This window comes from Penicillium antarcticum (genome assembly GCF_028974205.1).
Source record: "Penicillium antarcticum strain IBT 31339 chromosome Unknown utg000006l_segment0_segment0, whole genome shotgun sequence".
NCBI classification, from domain to species: Eukaryota; Fungi; Ascomycota; class Eurotiomycetes; order Eurotiales; family Aspergillaceae; genus Penicillium; species Penicillium antarcticum.
The window spans coordinates 699256-714236 of NW_026695304.1; the positions used below are offsets into that span (position 1 = coordinate 699256).

General features: G+C 50.3%; 7 protein-coding genes across 7 annotated transcripts; 3 read left to right on the top strand and 4 right to left on the bottom strand.

Annotated features, from left to right (window-relative positions):
• Positions 1 to 792: 792 nt before the first annotated feature.
• N7508_006340 (arrestin family protein) lies at positions 793 to 3370 on the bottom strand (the record flags this gene model as incomplete). Its single annotated transcript, XM_058464406.1, has 3 exons — positions 793 to 1470; positions 1521 to 2584; positions 2635 to 3370. 3 exons carry the CDS (start codon positions 3368 to 3370, stop codon positions 793 to 795), a joined length of 2478 nt encoding a protein of 825 aa, XP_058318259.1.
• A 2251-nt stretch (positions 3371 to 5621) lies between these two features.
• On the bottom strand, positions 5622 to 6645 carry N7508_006341 (uncharacterized protein; the record flags this gene model as incomplete). The annotated part of the gene is made up of 3 exons (XM_058464407.1): positions 5622 to 6332; positions 6413 to 6538; positions 6586 to 6645. 3 exons carry the CDS (start codon positions 6643 to 6645, stop codon positions 5622 to 5624), a joined length of 897 nt encoding a protein of 298 aa, XP_058318260.1.
• Positions 6646 to 7180: 535 nt separating this feature from the next.
• Positions 7181 to 8884, top strand: N7508_006342 (uncharacterized protein; the record flags this gene model as incomplete). The annotated part of the gene is made up of 5 exons (XM_058464408.1): positions 7181 to 7543; positions 7675 to 7782; positions 7831 to 8478; positions 8525 to 8654; positions 8703 to 8884. The coding sequence occupies 5 exons, from the start codon at positions 7181 to 7183 to the stop codon at positions 8882 to 8884; spliced, it is 1431 nt and encodes a 476-aa protein (XP_058318261.1).
• An 818-nt stretch (positions 8885 to 9702) lies between these two features.
• N7508_006343 (PIG-Y family protein) lies at positions 9703 to 10851 on the top strand (the record flags this gene model as incomplete). Its single annotated transcript, XM_058464409.1, has 1 exon — positions 9703 to 10851. The coding sequence occupies one exon, from the start codon at positions 9703 to 9705 to the stop codon at positions 10849 to 10851; it is 1149 nt and encodes a 382-aa protein (XP_058318262.1).
• Positions 10852 to 11101: 250 nt separating this feature from the next.
• N7508_006344 (acyl-CoA thioesterase) lies at positions 11102 to 11950 on the bottom strand (the record flags this gene model as incomplete). The annotated part of the gene is made up of 1 exon (XM_058464410.1): positions 11102 to 11950. One exon carries the CDS (start codon positions 11948 to 11950, stop codon positions 11102 to 11104), a length of 849 nt encoding a protein of 282 aa, XP_058318263.1.
• A 1447-nt stretch (positions 11951 to 13397) lies between these two features.
• N7508_006345 (mitochondrial 37S ribosomal protein bS6m) lies at positions 13398 to 13910 on the bottom strand (the record flags this gene model as incomplete). The annotated part of the gene is made up of 3 exons (XM_058464411.1): positions 13398 to 13707; positions 13778 to 13809; positions 13887 to 13910. The coding sequence occupies 3 exons, from the start codon at positions 13908 to 13910 to the stop codon at positions 13398 to 13400; spliced, it is 366 nt and encodes a 121-aa protein (XP_058318264.1).
• On the top strand, positions 13909 to 14931 carry N7508_006346 (glycine decarboxylase subunit H; the record flags this gene model as incomplete). The annotated part of the gene is made up of 4 exons (XM_058464412.1): positions 13909 to 13940; positions 13987 to 14261; positions 14405 to 14467; positions 14618 to 14931. The coding sequence occupies 4 exons, from the start codon at positions 13909 to 13911 to the stop codon at positions 14929 to 14931; spliced, it is 684 nt and encodes a 227-aa protein (XP_058318265.1).
• Positions 14932 to 14981: the final 50 nt, after the last annotated feature.

Below are 14981 nucleotides of genomic sequence, written 5' to 3' on the forward strand. Positions count from 1 at the left end.
GGGAAGATATGCCCCGCTGTGTCAATGATAAGAGTTCTCTCAGGGCAACAGAGCCAGGTTGGACTGGACATGTTAGTTTTTATTTGTGTTTTGGTTTATTGGGATTGTATAGGTCTGTGACACACCCTGATGATTGGAATAGAGGCTTGAACCAATGGCCTGGGTGTTGGGTTATGGACTATGTATGCAGGTAGTCTGGGGTCTGGATTGAAGATCGTGTTCAAAAGACAGTATTCAAGTGAGAGAATACAAGAGGGAACAAAGAGAGAGAGAGAGAGAGAGAGAGAGGAAGTAGAGCAGAATGAATAGAAAAGAAGCCCCGAGAAGAAGTGTGGGGAGATCTAAACCGGGGAAGGCAGTTGGATGCGTCTGCTGACACATCTATCTACATCCAACTATAACTACATGTATACTTACTATTTAATATGCACGATTGTGGTGAGCCGAAAATATATAATTGTACGCCTTTTGTCCGCATGAATATCAACAACTCAAGCAACCAGTAATTCCAAAAACCCAAACCTAAACCACAGGCACAGATCTATAGATGAGATCGCTGACAATGCCCTCCAGACACCAATAAAACAGAAAAGACTAGACTAGGGATCCAATCCAAGTCGGATATGGACAAAACGAACAGAACATAACTTCATTCAGACATCGTGACAGTTTTGATGGAAACCAGATCACCGGGGTGCTGGTGTAATGTAAAACATTATTGACTGGGCCAAGTATCCAGTCTAAGACCCGAAGTCCAGACAGATCCAAAGATCAAGTGGGGGTGCAAATCCATTACTGGAAGTAATCCTCGATACGCACCCATTCACGTGGGACATCCATACTGCGATTAACACGACCACCGGGTGTGAGTGGGACATCGACACGGCCGCGGCCCCGGTCATCATCCTCGTGCTCCTCGTAAAAGGATAACCGTGAGAAGTAATCTTCAAGCACGCTTTCGCGATCCCCATCGCCGACGATAGTAGTGTATTCCGGCGGGGGAGTGACAAGTGGTGGCGGCGGAGGCACATCCTCAAACGGCGGGGGAGCATAAGACGGAGCGCGAAGGAGATGCATCGGTCTCGGCGGGTTCGGGCCGCGGTCTAGGGCTGGGTTGGCGAGGTGTGCCTGTGGGGGTCTAGCAAGACCGCCGGAGCCGTTGGTGAAGCTGCGGGCGAAGGTGTGGCCTGTTGAGCCGCGACGGGCGAGGTTCGGGTTACTATCTTCGCGGTCGGAGTTTGAGGGGGTTGGGATGCGATCGCGGGGCGCGAGGGGTGCGCCTGGGCAGCCGCATTCGAATTCTTGGCCGGGGGGTTCGGGGTCGGTAGCTGGGTTGGTGTAGGCTGGGAGGTAGATGTTTGCTTGGGTTGCTTTGCAGGAGAGGATGTGGAAGGGAGAGTCGATGGAAATTTCGAAGTGGCGGCGTTTTGTGGGGTCTCTTTCGTCGACCTTGGAGAGGCGGAGGACGATCTGGGGTTGTTAGTATGAGTGAAAGGTTGTGTGGAGGGCGGATTGCTTACCTTGATCCAGTGGTTGATCTGGATGTTTTCGTAGGTTGTGTCAAAGTGCAGGCGCTGGCCTTCATCGCGGCCCTTCATTTCGTGGCAGCTTGGGAGTTGGACATTGAATTCCATTTCAGTAGGACCGACACCGGAGTCGTTAGATAGATTTCCCAGCAGATTACTTCGGTTGCGATCCACAATCTCCTGTCCTCTTGCTGCAGCGGCGCGGTGATCCCAATCGATACCGCCGCCTGCTGTGACACGCATGGAACTACCAGGGTATGTGCTCACACTAGACGAGTCGGCCCGCTTCTCAAACAGAAGCACCTTCTTCGCTGGTTGCAAGCGATGGACACTCTTATCGGCGGTCCAGTGCTGAATGTTCTCCGTCACATACACCTTGATGCGGTGACATTCCACCTTTGCAAGTGGCGTCAACTTGAACGCAATCGGAATCTGCGAGCCCAACGGGAATGACTTCCCGGAGATGACAATGTCATAGTGAAGCTGATCCTCCCAATTCCGCGAGATCGCAATCGGCTCGACTTGTTCCAGCGATCCCTCGGCAGGAGTGCGAATTACCGGAATCTCCGTAGTGCCCAAGAGATTAGGTCGGAATGCGCCTGATCGTTCCACCATCGCTTCCAGATCATATCGCACAGATCCGAGATCTGTTTTGATCGTCTCGGGCAATGATCCATCGATGGGGAACTCAAAACTGTAGAGATAATCGCCCACGGGGAACATGCGATAGTTGCGCTGGGGCTGGGGCTGGGTGGCCGGGGGCTCATTTCTGCTGAAACTGCGCGAGTGGCCGCGATTCGTCTGCAGGGAGAGACGCTTGGTTTCCCGGCTAGTAGGTGCAGCGAGTGTGGTGACGGAGCTTCGGTTGGAGAACAGTTCTCGGGTTGACATGGTCACTACATCCTTGCCTGGAACGGCTGAGATCGGTTTGGCGTGCTGGTAGTAGTGCGCGCCGTAATCATTCTGCATTAGAGCGGTATCGCCGTGGTTGAAGTAGATCACACCGTGAGTGACGAGGTCCTTCTTATCGTGGAAATGGATCTTCTTGGGTGGGATGCCTACACGGGGATTAGTTGGTGACGGAGTGTGCGGTGGCGTTGGGACATACCATCGGGCCAGTCGGTCTGGGCATGGCCGCGGAAACAGATCGAGATCTTCTTGATCTTGATACACTTGGTCACTTTCAAGTGTAGTTGTCCACGAAGAATAGCGGACTTTTTACTACTAGGGTCGTGTTGGTCATAACCCTGCAGATAGAGGACCGGCTCGGTGAGAGCAATCCCCACGGAAATACCACTGCCGGTAGCAACAATCTTCTCATTCTGCAAAGGCGTAAACGGAGTAGTCAAATCAGGCGACGAGACATCCTGATCGGACACGGTCCGGGGCATCACCTCCGTAGTGGAGGAGGATTCGGAACGCATATCGGGGTCCAAGTCGACCGATGTCGGCGGCGAGGGCGAAATGATAATCTCCGAGACTGGTCGTACACCACGGGTTCGTTGTGAAGGCGCCTGAACTCCGGACGAGCGCAAGCGAAGGAAGCGCTTCGCGTTTTCACGTGGCCCCGCCAGCTTTCTGAGGAGCGAGTCCCTGCGACTCTGTTTGGGGAAGGTTTCCTCGTGGGATCCGAGGGAGTCAAAGCAGACTGTTTGCCGACGAGCCGATCGGGGTAGGAAATTGGAGATGGTGTCGGTAAACGAAGGTGTTCCAGTGAAGTTCGAAGCGGTTGGACTGGTTGTTGCTGACCGCGAGCTTAACTGCGCGGGCAGCGGGAGGTTGTTAGCTCCCATCATCTTGCAGAGTTGGGCATAGTAAAACGAATCGGTGGATGAGAAACCCATCTCTTCATCCAGGAGTTCTAGGAATGTTGACAAAGACTCACCTTTGTGAAACCTGTCCCCCTTGTGTCCCTTCAAAGTAAGGAGTAAGAAGAAATGGAATGGGGAGTTGGATTCACAAGTCACAGATCATCCCGCAGATCCTTTTAGATGCAGGATTGAGGGGGCACAGCGAAAAGTGGTTCTCTGCAACCCCAAGTCGAGGGTATAGACTTAAGACTAAGACTAAAAAAGAGTGTAAGAGTCGAGGCAAACTACTAAAAAAGCCGAAGGTGCCCGATCCACGGGAACCACCTAAGACGATGACAACACCATTAAGCCACGGCTCATTTCCGGCGATCCGACCTCTGGAGAGATTCTCCGTATAAAGCGGATCAAACGGCCTTCTCAATTGCCCAGTTGCCCCGAATTTCACTGTTTTACTTTTGTATTATGTGATCTATGGTATTCACGGTATTCACGGTATTCGCGGCATTCACGGCACGGATAGTCCGGGTAGCAGTCTGCGGGGATGACCAATTGTAAGATTTTTATATACAACTACTCTTGTAATAGACTACAATACAATCATATGGCAGTTTCTCGGAAATATATCTCATTCGTATGTATGAGCCAAGAGTACGTGCAATACGGTGGTCACATGGATCAGCCACTGGGGATATACTCCTCGGGAAAGTCTGGCGATCCGTACATGTTACATGCCCCTTCAATGTCTTTCCAGTCATGCACTCTCAACCAGGACTGTACAGTCCTAACCTAGGCTACATGACAACACACAGGTACTTGACAACTGTTCTGTTCCGCCCTGAAATCCTGGAGCCCTGGAAAATAGGCCCGTGCCAATGACCTCATCAGGACTGAGACTAACTGGAGTACACTAAGTTAACTCCAACTCTCCACCAACGGGCCAGAAATAGAGGTCAAACCCCGTCTGTGCTCCAGTTCTGGATCTCCTGATAGCCAATTTCCCCTGCCCTGATTTGGTTTCTCCAGAGCCTGTCGATCTGCAATTGGGCCTCTTACGTCATTGGGGTTCCTACACCGTTCGGCAAGGAATATCAATTCTCAAAGGGGAGCTTGGAAATCTGGTTATTGGCGCTGTTTGTGCTTGCTTATTGTTTCCATGTGAACTTACAGCTAACAGCTAACATCACCTTCAACTATAATTCCAACCCACCTAAACTCTGGTCAGCAGTGCCCAGGTGGGACTCGGCTTGTGTCTAGCCTTGGGCGCAGAGTATCCACTTCATCCATACCTGTTATTTGCCGTTTCGTTTCACGCTATAGCTATACCGCTCCATTCATATAGCACCAGCAGTCTTGGGGTTTGGGAGCTAGCTCAGCCACAAGTTTGCCGGGAAGGGCAATGGTACCTGTTTCATAGGGCGCAATGTGGAGTTTACCATTTCCAGTGACAAAAAAATGGGTATGGATATAGGAAGTACACATACTTCCATACCCATACTCCATACATCCATCCGCCTAGCCATATCTCGGGTTGTAAAACACACTAGAAGCCCAAGGAATGTTCCAACTTCCTATAAGGCAGAGGCTCCGCTGTTGATGCCCGAAGCTAGTATGAGGCACACGGGATGTGGATCGATTACTCCTTGCAGCGAAACCTCAGATTGATAGACTGGAGATGTGATTCTAGATCTTCGAGCCTCGATTTGCTGTTACATTTCCCATTGGCTGTACAGCGCAGATGGCCTCTTGGCTACTACCTGGGAGCTTTGACAAGCTAGTCGATCGCTTCTCGAGTCGGCTTCGGGCTGGCAGCTACCATTATGCCCAATAGTTAGTGGTCAGGTTACTCGGACGTGACCTAGAGTTACATGTGTCGGTATATTATTTTCACCGGGTCCGTGTCGATTTTGGGGATAGCCGTCTCAATTGGAAGGGATGGGTAGGAATCAAATTTGCCGTCTCATACTTATTGGCAATAGTAAGATGACACCTCCACTGTAATCGATGCTAGTAGTGACTATTGATTTTGTACACTTAATGCTTGATCAGTGTATGTTCCCCAAGTCCACTGTACATGGACGTAAAAAGTGAATATTAGTTTGTGTTGCCAGTAGTAACAGGGTATGAGACATTACTGTGATATAGTAGTACACTCATCCAAAGTACATGTCATAGATATGCTTGAAATCACTAGTGCCGGATGCAACCCTATGCAGATCTCAGGAGACTATTTCCCCACAAGCGGCACTGGCTATTGCTAATCTGCATCTCAACTATCTCCCCTCCATTAATTAAACCAATTGTCATCCAGCTCATTGACATTCATCAGAGTATCCCCTTCAAGCTGATTGAAGTCACCGCTATTTTCCCCAAAATTCTCTGTATCCATGAATAGATCATCAAAGTTAGATTCAGCCGGTCCCATGAAATCATCCGTAGCATTGCCTTGTAGGAAATTATCATCTCCATCTGTCTTGGAAAGTTCCATGTCAAATGCACCGCCACCGGTGGAGGCGGTGGCTTCCATCGGCTGTGCTTGTGATGTGTTCGGCTTCTCGGCTGTTCCCGTGGCGCTCGCGCCGGCAAAGTTGGATCCTGAAAGGAATGCTTGATTGCCCATGTCATTATCGTTAAAGTCGAGACTGAGGTCAAAGTCGTTGGTGCCGCCAGTGTTGAGAACGGAGTCAAAGTTAAGTTCCTCGTTGGTGCCGGGAAATGCTGAGTCGGGTGCTTTACTCTCGCTCTCCTCTTTGACGACTACATGGTCATCCTGGGTGTCGGGTTTGGTTTCTGGAGCTGGTTGGTTCACAGTCTCCTCTTCTAGCTTAAGCGCCGGCTGCTCAAGCTCCGTACTGGACTCGGCTTTCTCAGCTAGAGGTTGAAGTTCAGGCTCTACTTTTTGGTTGACATCGCTCATGGCCACATCTGCAATGGATTGAGGAGCGCTGGTCGCTTTCAGTGCTTCATAGTCTTTCTCCAAAAATGCCTTGGCGATGAACTGTGGATGGTTAGCGAGGAAAAAGCAAACATTGACTTGGAATGCATGGAGTCACGGGAGCAAGCTTCAATGGCACTCACAATTTGTTCTGACAGGTTATCCAGGGCATTCTGGAAGCTTTCATGGTAGAAAGGAATAGATCGCTGTACATGGGCTCTGGATGGCATGGAACCGGACTTGCGAAACACACGACCGGTGTCAAGGAGCTGGAGAGTGAGCTGTGAAGACTTGGGAGAGGAGAGATAGCACATACCGTGCGCTCGATGATCGTAGAGAGGTCCCCCAGGGACTGTGGATCAGCAAACCCAGCCATGTGTAGAGAGATGCATAAGACAAGGTTATAGGTGATGGATGAAGTGATGGAAATGATAGAAGTCGTGCGGCTAATCCCGTTGGGGTTTGGTGTCCTCCCCCCACCCCTAGCGGCTAAGTCTCCCTTTACTCTTCTCTTTTCTTTCTTCTTCATCTCTCTATCGTTTTTCCTTTTCTGTTTCTTTTTTCTTGTTCCTTCTAGGTTTCTTTCCTAGTTTGGGTCTTCCTTCCTTACCCTCCGACCGTATCATCTTCCGGGCTCTCGGTGTCTCTTAGCACTGTTTATACCCGTTCTTTGTTTAGCTTCATCTTTGAGCCTGTTCCTGTTCCCCTTAATCCCCCATCCTTTATACTATACTTTCCGGTCTTGCTTGCAATTGTGGCTTTCAATTTTTCTGGATTGTCTCAAACGCCCTGGATTTGACAGATCGCCAACCGGGACCCCCAGTCTGACATTTAATCCCGACAACTTGCCTCTTTCGCTTCCTCTGATCGCCTTTGGAATATCATCGATTTTCTACAAAAAAGAATTCACAATGGCCGAGAACGCTCAGGCATCTGCTGCTTCGCTGCCACAGCCTCCTGCTGTCAATCAACAGTATGATGCTGCTCAAGGCAACGGCCAGGGCACTCCATCTCACATGCCCCCGCCCCCGCGTCCTCCTGTGATCATTCCCCAGAATACCAATCCGATCCCAACCGCCATGTCCCCCATGTCCGGAGCCGGTATGATGTCTCCTACAAGCGCTGGAGGTTACGTGCGCCGAGCCGCCCCCGAACCGAACAAGAGAGCTCTCTACGTTGGTGGACTGGATCCAAGAGTAACCGAGGATATTTTGAAGCAAATCTTTGAGACCACAGGCCACGTGGTCAGCGTGAAGATCATTCCAGACAAGAATGTGAGTCCTCCTGACGGGCATCCCCTGCATAGTGCATCCCCTGCAATAATGACCCGTGGTACTCCACCGGTTCTGTTGTTATTTTTCTCCGAAAGAAAAAGAATTTCATATCTGACTTCGTTGTTATTCAGGGTCAATTCACCACCAAGGGTCACAACTATGGTTTCGTGGAGTTTGACGACCCCGGTGCCGCTGAGCGGGCCATGCAGACCTTGAACGGCCGCCGGATTCACCAATCGGTGAGTTTACTTCCTTCCTTTGATCTGGCTTTATTCTGATTGTTGCAGGAAATTCGTGTCAACTGGGCCTACCAATCCAACAGCACCAACAAGGAGGACACCTCAAACCATTTCCACATCTTCGTCGGCGACTTGAGCAACGAGGTCAATGATGAGGTTCTGTCCCAGGCCTTCTCTGCTTTCGGCTCAGTATCTGAAGCTCGTGTGATGTGGGATATGAAGACTGGTCGCTCCCGTGGATACGGATTTGTCGCTTTCCGCGATCGTGCTGAGGCTGACAAGGCTCTTACTTCGATGGACGGTGAATGGCTTGGCTCTCGTGCCATCCGCTGCAACTGGGCTAACCAGAAGGGTCAACCCTCGATCTCTCAGCAGCAGGCTATGGCTGCCATGGGCATGACTCCCACCACTCCTTTCGGTCACCACCACTTCCCCACCCACGGCATCCAGAGCTACGACATGGTGGCTCAGCAGACTCCCCAGTGGCAGACTACCTGCTATGTCGGCAACCTGACTCCTTATACTTCCCAAAACGACTTGGTTCCACTCTTCCAGAACTTTGGCTATGTTCTTGAGACTCGTCTCCAGGCTGACCGTGGCTTTGCATTCGTGAAGATGGATTCGCATGAGAACGCCGCCTCTGCGATCTGCCAGCTGAACGGATACAATGTCAACGGTCGTCCGTTGAAGTGCAGCGTGAGTTACTCCCGTCCAGCCATATTTTTTTTACTGACAGCCACAGTGGGGCAAGGATCGCCCTCCGACCGGTCAGTACGATACCTTCTCTCCCCAGCAAGCCAATGCCGGGTTCAACAACAGCCCTGCTGGGTTCTTCCCCCAGTATGGCGGTCCCCCAAACCCCATGAACCAAGGTTAGCCTATCATCTTCCTTCTCCCTACACTTTTACTTACTAGAATAGGTCCTGCCCCTGCTGGTCGAGGCTGGGATCAACAAGCCAACAACTTCACCGGACCCGCCATGCCTGGTCAGGGCTATCCCCAGGCCGGCAACGCCGGAGGCTACGGTCGTGGCCAGCCCATGTCCCCCTCTGGTAACTGGGACCAGTCCAACAACAACTTCAACGGAGGCTACCAGGCGTAGCTCGGTTCTTCGTGAACAGGTTGCAGTCGGGTCACTCGGCTTTCGCTAACAGAACCAAGTTGTCTTAACATGTTTTTGCTTCTTGTCTTTCTTTCCATAGCACCTCTACAATTCCCCATCTCCGTTGATATTTCTCTCTTTATTTCTTTATTTCAATTGTCAAATTGTCTCTCGAGTGGATTTTCAAGCGAGCAACCTGCTTTTGTCTGAAACGGAATTTGTGTCTTGCGCACCAATACCCCAAGTCCACCGTTGGTTTCGATCTTTTTCGTCTTTGTTTCCATTAAGCGTGCCTTGGGATCAAGGGTTCCTTGGGTTTTTTTTTGGCTACGCTCTCAAATAAAAGCGCCTCCCTACTCTCTCACTGCGTATTTGGACTGTTTGCTTTTTCTAGTTCATTCGAGTACATGTATTTTTGTGATTTTGTCAGCCTTTTGATACTATTGGAAGATTTATGGATGGACTATCCGTATATGCTGTGATGACTTTCCTTTCGTGTGACATCTTTGGCGTTTTAGGTCAGATACCAATTTGGTTTCCTGTTTAGATGCTTGGATATGTTTCTAGCATGCATTTGGCCATAGGCCATGTTTCTTGTGCACTGCCAACTGCATATGTAGTTATAGAGTGTTCAATAAAGTGGTAAACAGCAGTTGCATGAATATTGCAGTGCAGGTGAAATTGGCTGACAAAGGCCAATTGATACAGCCACTTCTCACCGTATGCACAGACACAGACAACACTTACCATATAACATCAACTTCCCCTGGAACAAAGAATTCCCCAGATTTGTGGATTGACGGCAACTTCCCGTACCAATGGAAGCCAACAATGCGGACCTGCCGGGCTCCAATCGCCGATCCAGCCACAAACGCAGCCTCTCAGCCTCTCTACTCGCGCGCCTCTCCTTCTTCACCCCAATGGAAGACCTCCAGCCCAGCATGCTGCCAACAGACGGTGCAAGCAATGCAAGCACAAGCAGCCGCGCAATGTCCGCCGCACTCGCGCAGCGCCGCACGCGCCGCCGCCGTGGCTCACTCCGGAAAACAGCATTACTAGGCCCAAGACTGGAATCACGAGAAAAAAGAGCTTCCTCTTCCAAAATCGCCTCCGATGCTTTTCGCACCAACAGCACTTCCACAACCTCCATCTCCAACCTCCCCACCTCCTCCGATCCCGATTCCCTCCAACCTTGCACCTCTCTTAAAGGCCAACCCTCCACCGAACATGGCCACGGCCCCACACCCTACCCACGCGCCAGCATCGACGACGACGCAGACGCAGACGGCGACGAGTCACAGCTGAGCTTCTTTCGCAATAACAATACACTTAAGGCGATTCGGCCGCCGATAACACGGCGACGGCAGAGCGTGGCGCGGCCGGCATTTCACGGCGAGGAAACGGCCACGGACGACGAAGACCTGATTTCATTCCCGCGTCTGCATTCAAATGCCATCACTACGTCTGGGACGGGGAATAATGGGCCGGCGTCAAGTCCGAAAAGTGCTGTTGCTGGTTTACACATCTCGACGAAACCGCAATCGTCTTCCCCGGATGCATTCTACCCTCTTGCGCCTCAGGCTGAGACGACATACAGGACTGTTCATCGACCCAAGTCTTCACCTCTAGCTTCAAATCCTGTTGAGATGAAGAGTAATGGGAATAGTGCGGATGTGGATTGGGATTATTCCGAGACGGAGTGGTGGGGGTGGATTATATTGATTGTAACTTGGTTGGTGTTTGTTGTGGGCATTGGGAGTTGCTTTGAGGTTTGGAGTTGGGCTTGGGATGTTGGTGAGACGCCTTATGCGCCGCCGGAGTTGGAAGATGATCCCACGTTGCCCATTGTTGGGTATTATCCGGCGCTTATCATTCTTACCGCTGTCATGTCTTGGGTTTGGGTTGTTGTTGCTTGGGTTGGGATGAAGTATTTCAAGCATGCAAATATTTCTGGGGATGATATTTAATTGTGTTGCTTTGTTTCGTTACTGTTGGTTTTTATATACCCTTTTTTTAGCGATATATATATCATACTCGGTGTCTAACTGAGGCTTTAATTGAACATATGCTTTTGCAGATTAATGGACTGATCCAATGTCTATATAACTGAACAAGAAGCTGAAGAAATATTACTCTTAATGGTATCATCTAGCTATCTAGTCTAAGAAGCACCGGTACTTTCTATGCAATGAATCCACACCACCACGTACCAAAACATCACAAATTGGACTCCGTCCCCAACCGCCTCAATCTCAACATACTATCCTGCATAGAAGTACCAACCAATGACCCATCAGGACCCCAAAGGAAACTCTCATGCACCGCCCGATTCTCCACAGCCCTAGGCGTCCACCCCTCCTGTATAAACCACTTCATAGGCAACTCTCCAGTGCCAGCCCCAGCATCAGCCAACCCCCAATCAACCATCCTCAATGCCTCCCCATGCACATGCACAATAACAGTAAGCGTTAAACTAGCCATCTCACTCCAAGCCCGAATCCCAAGAGCCCGGGGAATAAGCAACAAAGAATTCTTATCACTAGAATACATATGCGCACACACATAAAGATTATCATACTCACCCGCCTCCTCCTTCCTCCTAACAACATCCAACTTGACAGACGCATCAGCCTCAGGCGATCCCTTGAGCCGATACTGCGTAAGCTGCCGATAGCGCTCAGGCTCCCCCTTCACCAAGACCGAGGTATTAAACCCCCCCATATCAGTCTTGCGCACATCCAACCCGGGGAATGGCCGCTCGGTGATATTTCCATGCCGGACATTCTCAATCCACCAGTCTGCATCAACGCTTGGACTGAGTGGTTGCTTTTCGGCTGGTTTGGAAGTCAGAATTGAATTGAAACGGGTTTGCACTGGTGCGGGCTGGTGGTTGAATAACTGTTGTTGTTCGTCACGCTTGAAGCTGCAGATGGCCGTGAAGCAGATTTTGCCGTTTTGACGTGCATCTATGCTTCGCGTGCTGTACATGTATCCGTCGCGGATGTGTCGGACGCTGTACGTGTATGGGGTGTCTAGCTTTCCGGGGAGAATGAATGTTCCTGTCATGTTCTGGTTTTGTGGTTAGTCTGTTTATATTCATGTCTGTGGGCTTTTTGGGGTAGTATGGTTTGTTCTTGCTTTGGGTAATTTGGCTTTGACTTTTGAAAGTAGAAACTTACATGAATGACAAGTCCCCGTTCAACAGTCTTCGACGCTGCATAGGCAGATTGCGCATAGACATGTCAGCCAAATGAGCGCGTGCCCTCGCCAGGAGGAAACGGTGCAGCTAGAGAGCGGAAACGTTCGATTTTCTCTGATTCGGCTGAATCTTCGGATGGGATGGTTCTTGTCTCGAGTCGTTCTAATGCCATCAATTCAATGAATGAATGCGGGGACGTCGGTTCGTCCCTGGCATTGTCTGGGGCCCCGCGTTGCGGAGACATAGAGTATGAACAATAGAATTGCAGATGGACTGGATCTTTTGATTTTAACTTGAGGTTCAAGTTTTCGGATATGGTACTTGGTACTTTGTGTGAGGCGTTGAGGCGCGGCCCGGTGGTGGTAGCTGGACCTGGACCTGTCAAGGATGTTGCCCTGTAATCGGCGTGTTTGTGTTCATTTAAGTATGGGATTTATACCGCCTGCTTCGTATGGTGTTAAGACAATTCGAATTGAGTTGACTTGACACCGAGTGTTGGGGAAAGAAATCCAAATTGAAGTAGATGTATGGGGGTTGGTACCCCGGACGGGACTGGCCGATACCTCGGCTTATTGGTCACGCGGCCCAACCCTAAGGCTTTTGGGATATTTGAATATTGGAGTATATCAGAACACCTTTTGAGCGTATGGGACTGATGGTTTTTTGAAAATATCACTCTCACTAGGGGACATGGCTGCGTGTTTGAAATTAGTTGATTGTGATTGGTTATGTGGAGGCATTCGAGAGCATTAGCGCCAGCAGTATTGAAATTCTAGTCTCTAGATAGCAAAACAGCGCTGCTGATAGGTGATAAGCGTCATCTGAAGATACTACAATAGGGGTTACCGATATGTACACAATAATATGATATGTTAGACAGTTTCTATACGAACTGTCAAAGCGAGTGTACCATTTTATGTATTGTTTTGCCCTACTTTGACATCCCCCTTTTAGCGTCTTTTTTGACCGTTTTTGAGTACCGCGACACACTAATCTAGATCACATGAACATATGGACGTGAAGGGACTTATGACTCTTGTGATGGTCACAGCCCACGATTGTGGGAAAGTTGCAGAAAGACATGTCAGGCCTACTTCCTTTCATGCCGAACAGTCTATAGTATTCAAAGTAACAAGACTTGTAGATCAAACTGGTATTTTGTACAGTATACGCCAATCGCGCTCATAGTGTCGAGTGGTAATCCCAATGCCCGTGCCATAATGATACAAAAACAAACAATAATGCAAAACCGAACCACGCTCCAAATCTGATATCGACAGCCGAACAAACTCTTCCGATAAAGAATTATGCCGATTAGATGGTGTCGCTGATCTGGCGGACGTTGTTCCACCCAACCTTGCCCTCGACATTCTTAATCTCCTCAAGCTTGTCGCCCAGCTTGACCACGGAGAAGTTGATCATACGGGGATCGAGACCGAGAGTGCGGCGAACATTGGACTGGACGGTGCCAGAGGAATCAAAGCGCATGATGAAGTGGTGACCCTCGGAGTATCGGGCTTGATGTTTCGTGGTGACTCGGGGCAGACGGAAGGATCCCCAGTTGGTGAAGCCGCGGACAACACCACCGGAGCGAATGACCTGGGCACCGGCGTTACGGGCGATTCTGCAGGATGAACATTAGTATTCGAGATGACCGATTGATGGAGACCGCGATGGCATTGATTCAGACGTACTCTCGCACCTCATTGAGGCTGCCCGGGCGGACCTATAAGCAGAGCGCGGGTTAGAAAATTCAAATAACAATAATAAAACAAGTCCGAAAATCTCAATCAAACAACATACAATGGCAATCAGCTCGTACAACATGGCGCAAACCCGATGGAAGACAGAAATGAAGTAATTGAAGCCACGCAAAATCCCAACTGAGGTTCCGGCTTATCAGTTCTTGGCACTCCTTTATCGGAGCCCATGCGTCAACGAAACTCCGCCGGGGAAGCTCCTCCCTCTTCCTTTCCTACTTAAACTCTCCCCTCTTCCCATTTTTCCCTGTTCACACTTCCAACCCCTTCAATTCCTCCAACATGTCTTCCGTCGCTCGTGCCATCCGCCCCTTCGCTTCCCGCGTCCTTGCCCAGAAGCCTCTGGCTCCCGCCTGCCGGGCTTCGCCCGCTTTCCGTTTCCCGCGGGGAACCAGGAGCTTCTCCCAGAGCCCTCTTTGTGAGTATTGTGTGCCCCAATGCTGTTCGGGAGGTTATACAAGATACTCCGGCTGGCGATGAAGCATTACAATGCTTGATATATGTCCTCCGGGACTGTATGATGTCACGTTTTACTGACGGCGCATCAATTCGCAATTCTAGCCCAGCTGAAGAAGTACACCGAGTCGCACGAGTGGATTGAGTTGGCCGACGGCGGCAAGACTGGTTAGTTAGACCGTTCCCCTATCAATTGGACATATACCCTTGCCTTCCACTGCACCACTTGGTTGGAGTGGCGGGAGTGCTATATTGTCTACTATCACACCACTATCTATGAATGAGTAGCGGGGTAGCTAACTTCTATTCCTCCTCCAGCCAAGATCGGTATCACCGACTACGCAGCCCACTCCCTGGGTGATGTCGTCTACGTCGAGCTCCCCGAGGAGGACCTCGAGATTGCCGCTGGCGAGCCCGTTGGTGCCGTCGAGTCCGTCAAGTCTGCTTCCGATGTTCTCTCCCCCGTTGCTGGCAAGGTCATCCGTGGCAACAGCATCCTCGAGGACAAGGCTAAGACTATCAACGAGAGCCCCGAGGGTGAGGGCTGGATTGCCGAGATCGAGGTTGCTGATGCTGCCGAGCTTGAGGCGCTTCTCGATGAGGCTGCTTACAAGGCTACCATTGAGGCTTAGATTCGGATTTGTGTAGACAAGGCAAGTGATACATAATGCTCGCTTGTTTT